Below are 20,661 nucleotides of genomic sequence, written 5' to 3'. Positions count from 1 at the left end.
CTTATCTCATGCCAGACAAGAAACAACAGCTGACTCAATATTTCAAAATAATGGCAACAAAGACCCAACTCCCTGCAAGAAAAATTCTGCAGGCCTTGGGATTCATGGCATCTTGCATACTACTAATACCATTTGCAAAACTGCATATGAGGAAATTACAATGGTACCTGAAAAGCGTATGGAGTCAGCACAGCCACAGCTTGGAAACAATGATACCACTCATTCCTTGCCTTCAACAGGAGTTTCTGTGGTGGGCATAGGCATGTCACCTCAACAAGGGTCAGCCTTTCACCTTACCCACAGCCAGACAAACTATGACAACAGATGCATCGGACTATGCCTGGGGAGCACACATGGCAGGACAGTGCATTCAGGGCAAATGGACTACAGATCAGAGGCATCTGCATATCAATCAAAAAGAAATGCTAGCACTACAGAATGCCCTAACAGCTTTCAAGAACCTCTTACACCCAGGACAACTAATAATAAAGACTGACAATACCACAGTAATGTGGTACATAAACAAGCAAGGGGACACACATTCCTACCCACTATGCAGGCAAGCAATGACCTTGTGGAACACTGCACTGTCTTACCAGGTTCAATTGCAAGCACAATTCCTGCCAGGAAAGAAAAACACATTGGCAGACGACCTAAGCAGAAACATCATGGATCCACACGAGTGGAAACTAGATCCACAAGTATTTGCAATGATAGCTCAAAAAATGGGGACGCCCAGACATAGATCTGCTTACAAGCCCCCAAAACTACCAACTTTAAAAATTTTGCACAAGGACATTCCATCCACAAGCTTGGAAAGTGGACGCCCTCTCATTCAGTTGGAAAGCATTAACAGTGTATGCCTTTCCTCCACTGCCTCTTCTAGCAAAGGTACTGCTGAAAGTCAGATTAGAGAGGCCACAAATGATACTCATTGCACCAGACTGGCCACGCCAGCATTGGTATCCAATTTTAAGGAACATGGCCCACGGCCCACCATGGATTTTACCACAGATTCCTCACCTGCTCACCCAGCTAGACAATCAGATTCTACACAGCCAGCTGAAGACTTTAAACCTGGTTGCATGGCAAATTACCTAAACAACCAGCCAACACCTCTATCCAGAGCAGTTATGGATGTCATTCTGGAGGCCAGGAGGCCCAGCACCAGGAAAACCTATTCAGACAAATGGAGAAGATTTTGCGCCTGGAACCAGGCTAAAGGCCAAAATCCCCTTGATCCAAACATTCCTCAGATTCTACAATATTTAACTGAGATTTTGCACAAAGGTCTTTCCTTTTCATCTATTAAGATCCACGCCTCAGCAATTTCAGCTCATTACAACATGGATCCTCCTTTATTTTCACATCCAAGACAGTACCTCAGAGGGGCTAAGAACATAAGACCACCAAGGAGAGCACCCACACCTACTTGGGATCTCAACTTTGTTCTGGAAAAGCTTACACTGCCGCCCTTTGAACCAGCTTTTTCAGCTGATTTAAAATTTCTTTCATGGAAAACTGCCCTGCTACTTGCAATAACCTCAGCTAGAAGAGTCTCAGAGCTACAGGCACTAATGGCAGTGGAGCCTTTCCTCATTTTTCATCAAGACAGAGTCTCTCTGCGAACTAACCCTTCCTTTATGCCAAAGGTGGTATCCAGTGTGGCCCTAAACCAAACCATTCATTTGCCCACCTTTTTCCCAAATCCCCAGAACAAAGGAGAAAGTCTCCTGCACTCTTTGGACATTCACAGGCAATTACGTTACTACTTGGATAAAACTAAGGCTTTCAGAAATTCTGACCAGCTCTTTGTAGCCTATGCTACCGGATCACAAGGAAAAGCTATCTCAAAACAGACCATTTCTAAATGGATAGGGCATTGCATACGTTTCTGCTACACGCATCATGGGAAACCGGTACTTGATAACATTAGGTCCCATTCCACCAGTGCTACAGCTACATCAGCAGCCTTTCTCAGGGGAGTGCCAACCAAGGATATTCTGGAAGTTGCAACTTGGAGTTCAGTGCACACCTTCACCAAACACTATCACTTACCTCTATATTTTAAGACTAGAGCTGGTTTTGCCACTGCAGTTTTGCAGGGCCTACTAGCTCCTTCTAACCCTGTTTAACTCCACCTCCCATCCTTAGCTTTGGGATTCAACCCAAGTGTGATGACTGCAGCAGGGTAACACGATGAACATAGTACAGTTTTGTACCTACCATAAATGTAGATGTTCGAGTGTTCACCCTGCTGCAGTCCAGGTTACCCTCCCCCCATCCCCTCTGAACTAGCTGAACTTATCTATAACACTCTATCCTATTCGACCTCAGTGGTGTATTTGCTTGTGCCTAAAGATATTGTTTTATTTTTATTTAGCTATATATATATATATATATATATATATATATATATATATATATGTATGTATATATATATATATGTATATATATATATATATATATATATATATATATATATTTTGCCTACCTATTGGGGGCACCTGACATCTAGGGCAAGAAAAACTGAAGAAAATGGCGTCGGATGCCTCTTATATACCCCTGGCGCTCTGACGTCAGGGAAGAAGCGACAACAACCGACGCTGGACCAAGACTTTGGAACTCAGGCCGACTGCGGGACCGCCTGACGGCAGGATAACCCAAGTGTGATGACTGCAGCAGGGTGAACACTTGAACATCTACATTTATGGTAGGTACAAAACTGTACTTTCACAAACATATATGTTATTTGGTGGTTGGCACAGAGGATTGATTGTGAGCTGTAGTTCCTGTGGCACAGGTCCACCCTCACTTGCCTACTGTGTGACCTTAAGCAGGTTACCTAATGATACAGTGCTTGGGAGCAACTAGGAATTTAGGCTAGGCTCCTAAATGGTCCTCTAGACAATATACAATTATTAGCTACCTATAAACTTTAATTTTAGAACTTTCAATTGTCAAGCTCATGTGTTAATGTTGTGGAAGAGTACACATTTTTCCTAAGTCTGTCAAAAGTTTTCCAGTCCTTTGGCATATATGTATGATTCTGAAGTATGTAACAGAATCTAAAAGATGTAGGATTTCTGCCTAAAAGTTCTTGCATGAATACTTTTATACCCCAAGCAGACTCCAAAGAATTTTTTCCTTGGGTAGATGGCAAATGGGTGTATAATAGGGAAAAAAGAGGTACCATGGAGCATATGTTATCAGAGTGTAAAGAGTTGGCAAACTTTAAAAATTCCCTACAGAGTACTCTGTAAGGAATACTTGTCCAGCAAATGAGTATAATTAATGATATGATTTTTTGAGTTGAGATACAGGATCTGAATTGTCTAGACATACATAGTAAGGCCTTGTTAAGTTTAATTCTGGTGGCTGCCAAAAAAGCAGTTACTAGAAAATAAAACCAACTATACTTGAGGTAGGAAGTGGGATCTCTAGAAAAGGGCAGGAATGAATTACGTAGAAAACATGGAAATTGTGAGAGCAATGCATGCAGAAAAATGTTGTGGAGGAGAAATGAGGTTTAAGAGAAGGCAGGAATTGAACCATGTTTGTAGTAATGCTTTGATTATGTGGTATAAAACAATATACATTATGCATTATGTTTATTAATGTGAACTTGTTAATATGGTGTGATTACTTTTATATAAATGTAAGTTAGCCTGTCACAAGCGATAATTTAATGAAGGTGTTAAAAAAAAAAAAAAAAAAAAAAGGCTTTCCAATCCTTGTCAGAAGGGTAGGGATTGGCATTAACCAGATGTTTTGGAGCAGTTTTTACTAGAGAAATCACTGCTGCGTCTCATCTGGGCTCCGAATATAAAACTTGGATGGTTGAGGGACTCCAAATCTGGCTGCTTTCTTGGCAGCAGCAATTTGTATTTAGGCAAGTTACAGGTTGTAATAAATGTATCCCCAAAGCTAGAAGAACTGGTGTTGGTTCCGGACATTCGAGTTGCAATAAATGCTTTTTAAACAGAGTGAAATGTCACTATATTCCCATGATTCATTTTGGAAATTCTTTCAGAAAAAGGAAGTCATTCAAAGGGGCAGACAAAAGCCACACTTTCTTCAGAATCAGAAACCTGAGAACTGAAGATGATGATAAACTAATACTCCAGTCTTCAAAACTAACTACTTCATCACTAAGGTGGAGGATATTCTCTTGGAAGTTCTTGCATAGAACCTTTATCATACCACATAAGGATGAGTTGATGTTTAATAAAGACATAGGATGCTGGAGATATAATCTAAATGTTAAAGTTGACTGGCAGCATATGTTTTACGAATGTGTAAACTTAAAACATGTTGGGATAATATGAATTTTCTCTTACAGTCTCTGTTTTTAATGATAAATTTATGCTGACCAAATCTCTTATTTTATTTTATTTTATACACCTATTTCCCCTTGTGTCATGAAAATGAAGTGCCCTCTTTTATGGAGTATCTTAACATTAGCAATAAAAGTCATCACCAAGAACTGGAAGAATCAGAATACTTCTGCTATGAAGGAATTTGTACACTTGGCAACTGAAGTTTGTCATCCTGAACTTAACACGATCAAAACAAGAACATCTTAGAATCACCTTTTCATATATAATATGGCTGAAATTCAAAGAACTGTTGGATAAACAGACTTTAATAATTAACTAAGAACTACTCATCTCATTTTTATGTTTAAAAAGCTTTGTTTTAAGTAGACACCATTGTAAATAGTTATTTTAGTAGTTGTTTATCATTGTTCTTATAGATGTGTATATTTGTTTTATAATATTTTTGTCATATATTAATTTTTGTTAAAATTTTCAATAAAAACAATTGAGAAAAAAGAAACTTGAGAAGAAGAAGAAGAAGAAGAAGAAGAAGAAAAACAGATGATGTTCCTTTGCAGTAGTTTTGTGGTTCAAAATCTTGAGCATCCGCAGAAAATGAAGAGTCCATTATTCTGTTACTAGAAATGGCAGAACTGGAAGGGTCAAGAGCCTGAACTAAAATCCTGAGCTGAGCTTAATGAATCACTCCTGTCCAAAGTAACTGAGACAGGAGAAGACATATGTCTTAAGTTTTTCCTTCTTTTTGACAGGAATTTCTAAAGACAACCCACTTTTGACAGGCATTCCAGTGTGGCTTGGCAGAAAGGTATATTTTTCTCTTTCTTCTAAGACCAACAAGTGTGGTTCTCCCCTGTCCACTAAGGTCACTGCAGCAGCTGCAGAGGACATGTCTAACTCCCAATCTATGGTAGCTGTAGAGACTACACCTAAAGGAGCCAAAGAAAAAAGATTAGTCTCAGGAGCCAAACGTTGCCACACAAAGTTGCTTATCTGTGGCTGTGGCCGAGGCACTTTAGTAGCCTGCTGAATGGGCCAAGGTTGGTTGTTATTTTACTTTTGTGTGTGTGTGGAAGAAGGAACAACCAAGGAACTGGTAGGTTGTTCATGGTAAAGCTGAAAAAGATGCCTGATTCTTGTTGAAGCTTGGCAGCAGTAGTAGTTGGTAAAACAGGTAAGTAGTAAACAAGTCAATTTTTTCTACCAAAAACATAGTATAAAGCACATTAAGCACTTATTATAGCTCCCAGAAGTAAAATAACACAGCTACTATCAAGAAAAATAGTTATAACTTGGTTTTAGTATTTTGTTTTCCACAAAGGTAAAAAAATAATGCTCCTGAATAAAAGTTACTAAAGGTCATACATACAACAGTCTATAAAAACATTTTTTCCTAGTTTAAAATTATAAATTTCACAGAAAAGGTCAGTTTCTGTCATAAATTTAAAAACTGGAAGTTTATTTTCCCTGAAGGGAACATACGTGTCTATCAAAGGATAGTGTTAGCTGACTGTGAAAGCCGTAAAAACCCACAAGAGGAATTCTCTTCGGTGGCAGGAAAGCTATGAAGGGCTTGTCACCCAAGACACTCTCTTACTTCAGCTTAGCTTGAACCGATTAACAGTTTGGGCACATGGATGGTGCCCTTGAAGGCTTGGAAGCTGGTCAGCTGCTGTGTCCATAACAAGGTATAACCCTTATAGCTAAGGCAACTGCAGCTGTGATCAGTGTGATGAACATATTCATAGTCCGGTTGTTGAAAATTTGATTAGCCAGTTTTTATCTGTTCCCAATTTAACATTAAATCTTATTTCCAGTAAATCTCTCATCTTTTTCTCCCTCTAACATTGCAAAAGTGCTTCCTCTGGGACTTCTGTGATCCTAATGTACTAACACAAGTGCACACTGAAAAAAATGGAGTTTGTATCCTCCATTAATAATACAAAAGTTTGTTTCATAATATAGGTTACTGTGCTGTTCTTGGATAGTATATCTTTATTAAATTATCACATAAGACACAGGCACACATACTTTAATAGGAACGAGAACAACACAGATTTACATTTTTCACTTGTATGCATTAGATATATGTATTCTTTCTTTTTGACAGTTGTCATTCACACCAACATTACATAAATTGCTCACTCAATTTTCGTCTTGCCTTAAACCTTACTCCCCTGGCTCACTGTTATTCGGCATGTATTCCCACAAGTTATATTTATTTATGTGGTATTTGCTCTTTCCATTTTTCTAAAGGTCCCTCCTCTTGTTCTTTCATCTCTCTCAGTGTTAATTTCTTCAGTTACAGTTGGTTTAGATTTTTATTTCCATTTTTTAGTAGGTGTTTTTCTGGCAGACAATATCATTAAACTTTTAGAAAGGGTTACTATGTGTGGACAATTCAGATTCTGTGTCCTATGTCAAAATAATAATTTCCATAATTAGAACCATATACTCCCCCAACATTTCTGACAGAGTAGTCTGTAGTGAATCTTTAAAATCTGCCAACTTGTTGCACTTCAAAAAATATATTCTCAGTTCCCTCTCTTTCTCAATTTTTTTCACTTCCAGCAATTGCTGTCTACCCAGGGAAAAATTCTCTTAAATCTGCTTGGGGTATAAAAATACCAAATGCACACACTTCCATGTAAAAGCCCTAAACCTTCTGGACTGCACCGTACAGATGTCTTCTTATTGTTCCTCTTTATATTGCCTTTCCATTTTGTCTTCCCAGATTTTTCTAACTCTTTTGATTGATTTGTATAGTTGTCATGCTGTAATGTTATACACCCTACGTAATTATCCAGTTTTAAACACCAGCTTCTGTTCTAGACTGTCGTAAAACTTTACCAGAGCTGGTCTTTTGCTTAGGACTCCCCTATCCTTTTCTCCTTGCTTATACTGATATTAATCCTTGGTAATGAAGGTAGTTTTTAACCTGTAATCCAAATTCTGCTTAGCCTTATCCTGCTCTTATTGCATTTCGCTCTGTAGTTATTTGCTCACATAACCTTGGTTCCTTTGACAGTTTTCTTCAGTAAGTTCCTGCCCCCTCTTGCCTATTTTCTGTACTCCTACATTCAGGCATGCCGATTGGCAAAATCTCCTTTTTTCATTCCCGTGTTGACTTAGTTCTTAATAACACTTTCTGCAACTTTATGAATGTAATATTATGTATGTTTATTATTCTTCTTAAGGATCTGCATCCAAAATCCCATTCTCCCTATTTTTGAACCCCCCCCCACTTCATCATCATCCTTTTCTACTTTGAGTTACAGCTTTCTACTTGTGCATGTGCTTGCATGTTGAATTCCATTGCTGCCAGTAAATGTGTCTGTTCATTTAATCTTTTTTTATGTATTACATTCTTTGTATGTATTATCTGCTGTTTTCGTTTGTAATTCCCTGGTCAAATTTGAAAATAAATAAGTACCTACCTAGCATACCTAGCCAGTTGCGTGTATTAGAACAGTTTATGTACCTAAACACCACTTTTGTCTGCTATCATATATATGAACGTACTGCAGAAGAATTTCTAACTATTGTCAACCTAGATAGGGTCCTCCAGAATCAGGTGATGCCATATTGTTGTACCCTCTCTTAGTGCTTCTGTGGTGCATTTCTTTGTTGTTGCAGAGATGTTACCCCCCCCCCCCCCAACTTTCTTTTATTTTTTGCACTTTGTCAGGGGGAAGAATGGGCACAATGGTTTTCATTTGACATGACATTTATTGGTGGTATCGGGTTACAGTTCTTGAGCAGATGCTTGGCAGTTACATATCCCCAACCTATGTCAGGACCTTTAAGTTTGCGCTAAAACAGCACATTAAACAGCACATGCGGTAGTCCCACAGGATGCTTGCTGTTTACTCATGTGTTTGCTGCTTCTCGGTTGTTCTGTTAATGACAGTGCCTTCCAACCGTCAGACCTGCTGTTGGTTATCTTGCCATTCATTTCCCCATGCACTAGCATAACAGCTGACCAAGAGTGGTGGTCACAGAGACAACCATTGGAGTTTTTTTTTTTTTTTGTAGAGCCCTAACCTCAGTCTGCATGCTAACTAACATGCTGAAGGTTTGCTGTGCAGTAGGTATTGGTGAGGGCACATCAGCAATTTCCATGAGTGGCATAACCCATCAGGACAGACCTGCTTCCTTGATGCCAGCTGTCTTTTGGGGTCTCCAGTCTACACCAAGAAATCAACCACAAGACTGTGCTCTGGGCATGTGTTGCCACATCCTCCAAAGCAGTAAGCTGGCAGAGCTGTCTCACCCATCTCCTCCTACACCAGATGTAGCAGGTATCATAGCCACTAGTTGAACTCTGGTTTGTCTAGAGTGTAATCATGGCTTTATCCCTCTCTGTTGGCAAATGTCATCATGTACCAAATCAGAGGACATCACTTCTGTAACTGGTGAAAAAACTGGAGTTGTTTCTTGTGCTTTGTTCACTAGCAGTTGGTAGAAGAAGAGCTGTGCATCAGTATTTGTCAGAGGGAGTAAATCTGTGTTTGGCATATTTCCTTGTTGTGTTTAGAAACTAAATCCCCTTCTCTAACCAAAAATATGTTCTGGAATTTACTGAATTGTATTGGTGCCGTTTTTAATTATCATTAATGCAACAAGGTTGTGGCTGAAGTGGTCTAGAATGCCTGTTTAAAAAAGAGTTGTAACAGTGCAAGAAAGAGACTGTTGTTGCTTGTATTATGCCTGGCGGTTGAATTTATACAGAGACCTTTAATTTTGTCACCAAATAGTTTGTTGTACATTATGGTCACCTGCCATCTGTTTACTTTTATTTTATTGTTTTCTGAGTTCTGGTATGATCAACTGAGTAAAACTGATAGAACTAGACATTTTCTGCACCTGTTTGTACCATAATGATAAGTCGGTGATTAATTGTGCTGCTGTTAAAACACTGTGTTGCAGAAAAACATTTTATTTACATTTGCTTTTATTCTCTGCAGGATTCAGAATATGAGAATGATAGACGGCAAACCTGAATATAAAAATGGGCTGGTAAGTTGTGACAAGATCTTGGGGTTCTTCTGTAGAATGGGCAGAACTGGGCTTCCAAAAGCCAGGGATGCATGTTGACTCCTCGAAGTACTTATGTGCTGTGCTGTCGCCTATCAGAGAAGGTCAGAATCAGATTTGTAAAAAGGCTAGGACACATTTTGGGAGTAAAGCATGCCAGAAGATGCACAATAGGAAATCCCTCACACACACACGCTCCTCATAGACTGCCTCTTTCTTAATTCATATCCAGAGTCACGACATTTTTAATAATCTGTACAAGCAATACGTACAGCCTCATGATGTTTTTCTATTACATTCAATTTTTGTTAACATATTAAAAAATACCCCCAAAATGTTGCACAGTGACACATACATTAGTGGTACTACCATTCCCTAAACCCCCCACCATAGGTATTGAGAGGTAAACTAAGATTGTTGAAGTCTGTTACTGTTGGATTATTTTTTAGTTTAACTGCAGTTGGAGCACTAACTTATATGCTGTGTTTACTTTCTGTTCCTTAAATGTTGTTTTTTTCACTATTAGACTATGGTGGGGGAGTCCTCTTGCTGGAAGTGGCATTTACAGAAACAGTAAGCAGTATTTACATTTTAACATTTCAATGGCTTTAGTCTCAAGTCAACTGAAGACATAAAAATGACCAGGAAGGTGTCCCGCAGGGCAAACGTCTCGCCACCAAAAAACAAAATAATGCAAATACCAACAACTATGGCAGTGAGGCAACCATGGACCACTCGAAGTTCATATCCCATAAAACATTTATTGTATTGACAGGACGGTAAATGCTTTCGCTGTAAACAAAAGTGCTTATTGTGCTGTCAATACAATAAATGTTTTATGGGATATGAACTTCGAATCATCTGAAGACATGTCCAAACCTTTGCAAAAAATGGTGTGGAGTGTTTAAAGTAATTTACATCACATATTGATTATGGCCTGTAGTTTGTGTTATGCCTCACCTGCCTGTATAATTGCACGGCAAGACTTTGTAGACTTGGTTGGCTTGCTTGTCGATTTCTGACTATATTTAGTGGTCACTGATGTATTTACAGCAGCAGCCAGTAAGAAAAGGTCAAGAATAGTCACTGAAAGAGCTGTGTTTGGGAAGGAGCTTCAGACAGAACATTTTTGCATTTCTTTATTTCCTTTTTTTGTCTCCCTGATCTGACTGCTTTGGTGTTGAGAGAAAGGGATGCTGTTTGGGTCAAAGTAACTAGAATTGTCAAGCCCGACAAAGGCTTCTTGGTGCTAGACTGAACCTTTGTGATTGGTGCCACAGTAGAGTTATCCAGTATTGGAGAAAAAAAGAGAAGGATAGGTTGGACCAGTACTTGCTACAGATCAAGTGAGTGGTACTGGGAGAACCCCAAGTTGGATCTGAGTCTTAAGTAACTTCCTCATCATTCTTTCGACATCCTGCTCAGTGTGAATGCAGGATGACCAGGAGGAAGAACCCACAAAGGGTGGTCTGCTGAATCTTCTGTCTTGAAAGATTGGAGAATGTAGTCTTGGGCTCACTGGTTCCTGTGAGAACTGGGGCTCAGGGGAAGAGGAACAGAGCCGAGGAGCTGGCTGTTCTGACCTCCTAGCCAACTTCTGATCCAGTCAGACCAGTACTGTCTGATCCGAAGAATGTTTCCTGCTTTAATTTGAAGAACCTTTTTCAGTCTTACCTGAGTTGTCCTTTTCATTGTCTTTCCATGGCCTTTTGTCTAGATTTAGTCTCTTCCATTCTTTTTGATGAAGAAGCTGAAGAAGAGGAGCCAGTAGCTGACAAAGTCCCTGTGTGTGGAGGAAGCAATCCTTTCACTATTACTTTTTCTTTTGTAGTCTGAAGGGCCCCGGCACTGAAAGATGTACAGGATTGACAATCCGAGTCTAAGTGTGAAGGACCCAGGCAGTGTACACAGATCAGGAGTGGGTCCTGAGGAGACAATTTATGTCCACACTGTGAACATGTTTTGAAACCTTATGAATCCAACATGGCGCATTTGGAAAAAAACAGTCTAATAGCAACAACTAGAATAACAGCAGCAGTAACACTCTTTAATAAGACAAACCAGGGAAAGCATTTCAATTACTACCTATCAGAGTCACTAAAGTACCTATGTACTATCTAACCTAATTATCTCAACGCACACTATGCCTAGACAAAAATTTTGAAAGACTATGGTGAGTTCAAAGAATTCTCTGTAGGAAGGGAGTTATTGAGGAAAAGGATACACTTTTTTATCTTTATCAAAGGAGACCTCTAGAATGGGTCCAAAGTCTTCTGCGCCAAATGAGATTGGAGGTATTCGTCTGGAATACAGGAAATTATGGGTAGGAGAGAAGTCAAAGCCCTGGAACAGAAAGAAGCTTCAGAGTCATTGCTGAGGTTGGATCCGGTGGGATGCTACAACCCATGTGTTAAACCAGGTGAAAATTGACAACATTGGATCCTACACTAACGTCTGTAGCTTTGGTTAAGTTCCTACACAGCTGTACTTTCCTGTGTGTATAAGTTAAATGTATCGGGGAGTAGACTATGAAGTCAGAAATACTGCCACCTAGAGAACTGGGGAGTAGGGAGATGACTACAGTTCAGATTAAATGTAAACTACTAGAATGTTAGATGCTAAGGGCAGTTTAACATTGCAGCATGGCTTATCCTCAAGTCTGCTTTGAGATATGCATAGGAATAGTAGACAGACTTCATCCTCTAAGTCAGAGTAGCATAAATAGTAGCTATGTACTTATCATAATGCTGGATCCTTTCAACTTTTTCCAGTCAGCAAAAATTGTCATTTCTTGAACTTTTCAGCAATTCCAACCAGGCAAAACTATTGCTCCAGCCTCAATCCAATTTTCCCCCATAATGCACCTGATTGTAAAGCTTCCTGCTGCTGACCAAGGGGAAGGGGGATGGGGGGTTGAGGGGATGTCATATCTGATGGATAATTATGAAAGGATCCTGTGTTATCCCAAATACTAACTACCATATCCTGTTCATCCCATTCGTCCAATCAGATTTGTGAGTCAGACTCCCCAACTACTTGCCTGTTGGTCAGTATTATGATGGGAGACCTTTGAGGATAGTGTCCCTAAAGGATACTGTAAATCTATAAATTATGTCCAGCTTGTGAGAAAGATGATGTAGCATGTAACTTAGAAATTCTTCTAGTTGATATCTACACAAGGAATACAGTCTTCCAATATAGGAATTTTAAAGAAGTGGTAGATGCTGGCTCATAGGGAGCCTTTGTTAAGGCCTCCATTACTGGCAGACAAAGCAGGAATGTACCCCTAAGAAAGGCCTTACAAGACTTGTGAGAGGCTAAAGAATGCAAGTCAGAGCCTTGGTGAAAATTAGAGATTGTGTCTAGTTGTATTTAAATAATTGAACACCTGGAGCATGAAGGGAAAAGTTGTGAAGGAATAGAAGCACTTGAGTAATGGATGAACTGAAGGGTTTTATTCCCTGAGCAGTTGCCACAGCTGCAAAATGTGTCCGCTTGCTCTTGTAAACCCTACGAGTAGATGAGGATAAAATGTGAACTACTACTTTAGACTCTGAAGGTCTTGGCCATTATTGGAATTGGAGAACCATGTGATTAGTTTGAGATTGTGGCATTTTGGGTGAGGTGACCCAGGAGGGTGGGAAAGAAGATTCTTTGTAGGATCCAGTTGCTGGGGTTGTACTTCCAGACGTGAGCGCTGAAGAGGAAACAGTTTTTGGCCGGGCAACTATGGAGTGATTTAGGTTAACTGTGACTTTCATTTGATTCCTTTCTGGATGACCTGTATATCAGGGAAAGACAGCAGAAGGCATAGAGAAGCCTGGCTGACCAGAAAATCATTTGGGGACTGCCGCTTTGAGGGAACTACTGCAAAGTAATTGCTACAGTTGATGTTCATAGGGGAGACGGAAACATTGCAGCAAGAATAGCCTTAGCTGCAAAAGATTTGATGCATCCATCGCTGAATTGAGAGACCTTTCTTGAGACAAGAGAATGGATCTGCTGAGCCTATCAGTAAGACAGTTGGCCTTCCTAGGAATTCACATTGTTGTCAAGAAACAATGCAAAGCAATCACCTATTACCTTACTCTCCTAGCTTCTTGGTATAAGGGCTAGGATCTGGTTCCTCCATTTTTGTTGATGTACCAATCTACTGTCATATTGTCTGTTTGGTTGGAAATCGTCTTTGGAGGCAAGTAGTACTGTAGTTCCTGCAGTGTTTGGAGGACCACCCTACTCTCATCTCTAGGACACTGATGTGAAGATTGGCCTCCTGATCTAGGTACCTTGGATCATTATCTCCTGATAATGTGCCCTCCACACCAAGAAAGAGGTGTCTGTGGTCAGTATGGCTGAAAGTGATGGCAAAAGGAAAGCCCCCCCCCTTTCCCATTAATAACAGTGGGGGGAGGTCAACCACAATTGAAGTTAACTTCTGCAGAGATTTGTGATCCAGATTTGTGACTGTACTGAGCCCTCCAGTTGTGACTGCTGCATTCTGAGCAGCCATTGTAAGATCCTCAAGTGGAATCAGACTAGATGCATGATTAGGATAGTGGATGCCGTGAAGGCTAGAGCTGGCACAGCAAAATCTGCTCGAGGTGATGAAAACTGCATAAGATTCCAAACTGCAAGCCTTAATGACTGGACACTTTTGAGAGAGGTAAATATGCTTCAGGTGTCCAGGTGGCATCTGATGAACTGTATGGATTCTGTCAGCTGCAACTGTGACCTCTTAATTGACTGAAATTCTTAAGTATAGGCAGAGTGGGAGCAAAGTAGTCCTTGGCCTTGATAAGTTATTCCTTCAGTGTGGTAGTGAGGAGCCAGTCATCCAAGTATGGGAAAACTGCAATCCTGAGCAGACTTAAGTTTGCTGTTACCATGGCCATTCACTTGGTGAACACCCAGGAGTCTGTGGTGAAATTGAAATGCAGGGCTCTGACTGAAAGTGACTGGCCTCCATGTGGAAGTACGGAAAAGTTCTTGTTGCCCTTGCAGCCTTGATGTGGAGATGAGCAATCCAGAGGGTTGATTGAGCACATCCAGTTGTTCACTTGTAGACCAGACAAAATTGCATGCAGCGTGACCATCCTAAAGCAGATCTTTTTTACATAGTGGCTGAGTTTGCTTAGGTCCAATATGTGCTTGAGATCCTTGTGTTGATTTAGAACCAAAAATAACCTGGAGTAACAACCTGATTCTTTTGGGACTGGCATGATGTCTTTGATGGGGTGTTCTGGAGAAGACAGAATTTCTCTTCTGGATGCTTCCCACTGGTGGAATGGCCTTTTCAGAATGGAAGGAGTATAGAAAAAGGGTATGTAATAGTCTCTGGATATTATCCCTCTGCTTCATGAATCCTGTGCAGTGATCATCCGTACAGGTAGCTAAAGGGATAAACAACCCGACTTCCTCCAGAAGGGAGTGGCCGGGAAGCCCTTTGGAGATGTTTGGGTTGTATATCAGAGAAGGGCCACCAGTAGCCCTGGTTCTACAGACATCCACAATCTCTGGGTCAGTGCCCGTTAAAGGGGCTGCCTCTACCACGGCCAGTAAGTCAAATGGTTGACACAGGATTTTCTAATCCATAGGGACTTTGGACCACTTTTGGTTCCTGCTATATGAACATTGAGGTGTCTCAGATTTAATACTAATGGCAACAACATCTTCACATCTTGATAGCACCACTGCATTCTCCTTGACTGATGGACCAAATAAAAAAAAAATAGTCAAAAGGGGCATTGGTACAGGATGCTTTGAAATTGTCCACAAAATCAAAAAGACAAAATCAGACCTGTCACCTTATGGTGACACCTGTACTCTCTGCTGTTGCTGCTTAACTGGCTGCTTTGTGCAAGAGCCACATAGTGAGATTAGTAATAACCATGGTACCTAGCGTGGCTTCCAGCTGTTTTCTAGAGTCAATAGTGGAAGGCCTTTTCAGAAAGGCTAAGGCTTGCTGTGACAGATCTCTCTCTGAAAACTGGTCATGCGAATTGAGTAGTTCAAGGCCCATGAGGCAAATGTGGTTGAAGCATATGCCCATTTCCCCATCCTGTCCATTGCCCTATACTCCTTTTTCGGCAGATGGACAAGAGGATGTGTCCTTCATCAGCTCTTTTGTGGTTGCCGCTTCCATGATGATAGAGTCCAAAAAAGGATTCTTGGAACAAAAGGACTTGTCACCAGGCTCCTGCTATGCCATCCTGGTGGCCAATTCATTAAAGTGGTCCGCCTCAGGGACTGATCACCCAATAGGTAGAGGGGACAAACCATATGCCTCAAAAAGGACCTGCTTGCCTTGTGAGGATATATGTGTGGGCCAATTTCCCCAGAAGGGACTAAGGGGAATCCTCTTCATCCTCCAAGTCACCATCTGAATTGACTGATTCAACCAGGGACTCAATGCATCTCCTCTCACACATCCACTTTTTTGGAACTTCAGGTTGTGGTGAATCTTAACCATCAGAGGACTGATCGTGCATCTGAGATAGAAAATATTGACAAACTATCAAATATAGCAACCGTATAAGTAATATCAAGTATAAAAATAAGGAGGAGCACTTTGCTTTAGAGCAGAAGTGTGACCACATCTGAACAGTGAGATGGCAAACAAGATCTGAGAAAACTTCACAATCAGGTGCGTTGTGGGAGGGAAAAAATTAAAGGGGCTTTAGGCTGGAACACTAAGTTTGACAGGTCGGATCTGACAAGCAACTCTCTGGTGGAGAGGATGTATAAGAGATCATAAGGGAGAGTGGGTATGCCTAAAGAACAGGCTTTATTGCTCGGTGGGCATTTCAATCGTAACCAGTTCCAGCATGTTTCACAGGCTTGCACAAAATCCCTCTGTAGAAGGCTCGAGCTGTCTTTCATTTATGAGTGGGTAAGTGATTAGGTCATTCTTTCTGGGGGGGTGCTGAATTAACTTGATCATGGGCCATCAAATTTGGCGACAATAAATACAAATCTGGTTGAAATTCAGGACCTGTTTGGAAAACCAAAATTGAAAGTGCATTTTGAAAAAAAAAATCAGGTTTGATTATTTTGATGCTTGTCATATAATTCTGAGTGGAAAACAAAAGTATCATATACATTCTAATTTTTTTTTTCACTTTTGTCTTCCCTTTGCAGGATGTTTTAGTAAAAGTGGTCCGAAAGGAGGGCTTCTTCAGTCTCTGGAAAGGATTTACACCATATTATGCTCGCCTGGGCCCTCACACTGTCCTCACATTCATCTTCTTGGAACAGATGAACAAGTACTACAAGAAATTTTTTCTAGATGCTTAATTTTGAAATGTGGGGCCTCCTGTTTAGTTTGGGAAGGTGCTTTAATTCCATGAGCATACTCTGTGTGGCCATGTTCTATGCCTAGAAATAGTCTGTGCATTTCAAGTCTTGGCACAGACTGTGAGTAGGTTTTATGAATTAATATATTTATGTATGAATGATGAGCACAGGATCAGAGTGGGTTATTTATTCTTTTAGTAATGTGGAGTTAATTAACTCTTCATTATTATAGTCCTGCTTGAAAATGGAGACCTTTAGACAATTTGTGGTTGTGGTCTCTATGCCATTTAATTCTGAGAGATTATATATCCTCCCAGATTTGTGCTGTTTGAGATGTGAGAAATCTTAATTGCTGGAGGTCCCAGAGATAATGCCCTTAACCCTCTCTCCCCCGACAAACTGAATTTGCTCCTTATCTGTTGAAACTCTGGTGAAGGAACAGGTACATTTAAGAACTCCATTATATATAGTAAGATTGTGCAGTATATCGACTGAAGGCAGTGGTTCTATCTTTAAATCTGGAGGCTCAAGTGATTACATGGTTAAAGGTAATATGTTTGCCTCATGGTAACTGGAGTCCCTTTATGACCTGCTCTTTGTGTCATGGTCTCAAGAAATAGCACATACCTCAAAGCAGAGTAAGTTATATTTGAGGAATAGCATTTTTGAGCATATTGTTTTCTTTGTACTCCAGACCTCTCTTGAAAAAAACTCTTTCCATAAATTGTTATTGGTTTGGGGCATAATCATAGATGTAATGGAAGACCACATCATGGCCAGTGTTCCATACTCTTGTCTTTACTGTCCTAAATGCTTTTTCCTTCTATGCAGAAATTTAATCCATAATCTGGAAGCGATTTGTATTAACACTGTTGTCTTAGACTTCCTCGCTGGTCAAGCAGGTACAAAATGATCTAAGTAAAGTCCTCCCTACATATTCCTCCCTTAAGCACTTTGTTTTTAAGGCAGTAGTCATATTTCAGTTTTGTACTACCTTTTTAATATGGTGCTATATTTTGTTCTTAATTCACATTAATTTTGGTAATTATTTTTATTCCATCACATCCATTTTGCATTACTTCTGAATAGCTTTTATTAATTTAAAAGTTATTGGGCTTAGATTGTTGTCTTGGCCGTACATTTCTGCAGGAAGTTAGTAGGATACATTGACAAATTTCCTGCCTTTTGAAGGAGGAGATATTTTTATCTCGTCTGTCATTGCACAGATGTCATGGCATCTTCAGCTTTTGGATATTTTGTCAAAGTGTAGGTCAGGACAGAAAGGAGAAGCCAGGAGCAGTTGTAATATTCACATGGCACATATTGAACAAAATAAAGTTTAGGGTTCCCATCTAGAGAGATGGGGCAGATGGAAAATCCCTTAATATTAGTGCATCCATGCCCTAAAGATTTCTTATAAAACTTGAAAAAGCTGCTAATTTGTATCGTTTGCTTAGTTACATGCATGGATGCATGGGCACACACACACACACACACACACACACACACACACACACACACACACACACACTCATGCTCCCATGCATGCACACAAACACACACATACAAAATTGCAGCCATTAACTGTAGCTGTAGAAAACTGTGTATAATGTGTATGTTCTGAGTCATTTCTTCTGTTAACTACCACAGACCAGTCTCTGGAGTCTTCAGAGTTCATTCCCCAAATTCCAGATTTCCAAGTGTAATACTTCATGCCTTGTAACTGTCTTTGCGTTAAACCCAATAATGTCTCTTTCTGACGTTCATGTAGAATTGCACTTGATTTGCTAAGAGTCAAATAGGAAAGAGGTTACAACTATATACAGGGAAAACAGAGTGGGTAGAATTTTGAGATCATTAAAATGTAGAGTTCTGGTACTGTAAGAATATGACAGAGGTGAAGGAATTCATGTTTGCATGCAGCAAGTTTGGGGGTACTCATTTGGTTAAATGTTTAAAAAAATGTTCAAGTTTTATGTGCTGCATTTGAGTTTTCACTGACTAGTATAGTAGCCCTCGAAATTGTTGACCAACTTTCCAAAAAAAATAAATAAATAAATAAAATAAATATGTATGTGTGTGTGTGTGTGTGTGTGTGTATATCTATCTATCTATCTATATATATATATATATATATATATATATATATATATACGTATATACATACACACACACACATGAGGCAGAAAATGGTGATATTTATGGTCTGATGCCACCTACATATTTAAGCAAACTTTTAACATGTACTGTACTTAACTTTGATCCTCTGTTAAAAGAAGAGAATTGATTTATAAAATAAATGGTTTTCCTCAAGGCCTTTTCAAGTTGATGTGGGTTTAGCATTTTTGTGGATGCAGTTGAGAAGTGACTTTCATGGATGGTTTGGTTTCTGTTTCTTACTGAAATGTTTTTGGAAAGACCAGACTACAAATGCATGTGAAGCCCTGGAAGGAAAGGATGCTGAGTAGATCTGACATCTAATTTTGCTCGTCTGTTTTATTTATGGAACCCAATTTACATTTTGAGAAATAATGAACAGCAAGCAAGTATACTTCAGGAAGATTGCTATGATTAAATTTTTTTCATTTTACCCATTTTGTAATAATACTGTCATCCAAGAACAGTTCAGATTTTTCAGTACTTTGTAGCCCAGCAGACTGTTGATGTTGTGCTTTCATGCTTTGCTGTGTTCATGGAACTTGGCAGTTCACTGTGGTGTATTCTTTTACCTTGATCATTGGCTTTTCCTGTAAATTGTTGTCTCTCTTGCCTTTTGGCATCTTGGAGACTTTTAGTGCATTCATTGCTGTGCTGTGCCCACCTTACATCCCTGGGGGCCTTTCATTCATTGCCCCCCTCCCACCAGTGGAATCAACACAGCAGTGGCGCACCACTACGATATTATTGGCTGAAGTGCCTACCAGAGTAGGGTGGCAATGGCCAATAGGCCAGCACTGCATAGGGATCTGAAATAAAGTTATCCAGTGTATTACCTTGCTTATTTTGATCATGCCAGACAAGTATAGCCATGGTAGTTCAACACACATAACATGTGTGAGTCTTATTTTAGGTAGAAATCTGAGGTGTGGTCAGATAACAGCATTTACTTTAAATTCCTGACATAATGCCAGGTTAAGTTTTACTTTGTAAGATGAAATTTATCTGCATTTTTTATCATGCAGTGTTATGTTTTGAATTTTATTTTTGGATGATGTCACAGTTAGTATTGGAGCTATTACTTGTAAATTGCGTTACCAAATGTGAAATGATTCCTTTGAGAATCTTTTATTGTTTTAATAAAGTTAATATTAATTCTGAACAGAATGGTCTGCTTTTTGTCATATGTAATGATTTAAATGTATTTATTAAACTACAGAAATGTAAGTTACTTTCTTGCACAGTGCTCTGCCATTAAAACTCCAGATGAGATTTCTTGAGGTGTGGTGTTATAAACATCCCGTTTATGCTTCTGTGTATCTGCAGCTTGCTGATGGCAAAGCATTAGTTTAGACTTTAGATCCTGGGTTAATAAAGGCATACATACGTTACATACATTTGTGTTATTTTCACTTCTTGTACTCGCATGTATTTTCATAAGTGTAATGAGGTTTGCTGTGACACACACAAAAAAGACGTACTGATGTGATCTCTGTGGTGCAGAGGATTAAAGCCTTGTGACCCTGATGATTGAAGATTAACAAGAGAGACCTACAGTGGATATAAAAAGTGTACACACCCAAGTTAAAATGCCATTTTTTTGTGATATAAAAAATGAAACCACAGTAAATCATTTCAAAACTTTTCCCACCTTTAATGTGACCTATAACCTGTACAATTCAATTGGAAAAACAAATCTGTTAGGGGAAAAAAATCTAAAAAATAAAAAAAAAAGTACAATAAGCTGGTTGCATAAGTGTGCACACCCTTAAACTAATACTTTGTTGAAGCACCTTTTGATTTAATTACAGCATTCAGTCTTCTTGGGTAGAAGTTT

General features: G+C 39.5%; 1 protein-coding gene across 1 annotated transcript in view; it reads left to right on the top strand.

The window, feature by feature from the left end:
* Nucleotides 1-19,986, top strand: part of SLC25A11 (solute carrier family 25 member 11) — a 280,651-nt gene extending 260,665 nt beyond the window's left edge. Inside the window, exons 7-8 of the mRNA XM_044077086.1 lie at nucleotides 9,305-9,356; nucleotides 16,512-19,986. Of these exons, the coding sequence (XP_043933021.1) occupies nucleotides 9,305-9,356; nucleotides 16,512-16,667 (208 nt within the window). The 3' untranslated portion in view covers nucleotides 16,668-19,986. The remainder of the gene's footprint in view (nucleotides 1-9,304; nucleotides 9,357-16,511) is intronic.
* Nucleotides 19,987-20,661: the final 675 nt, after the last annotated feature.

This window comes from Protopterus annectens, chromosome 7.part0 (assembly GCF_019279795.1).
Source record: "Protopterus annectens isolate FY-2018-M chromosome 7.part0, PAN1.0, whole genome shotgun sequence".
Lineage (NCBI taxonomy): Eukaryota > Metazoa > Chordata > Ceratodontiformes > Protopteridae > Protopterus > Protopterus annectens.
The sequence above is the reverse complement of the archived record's forward strand: the minus strand, read 5'-3'. Positions and strand labels throughout refer to the sequence as shown.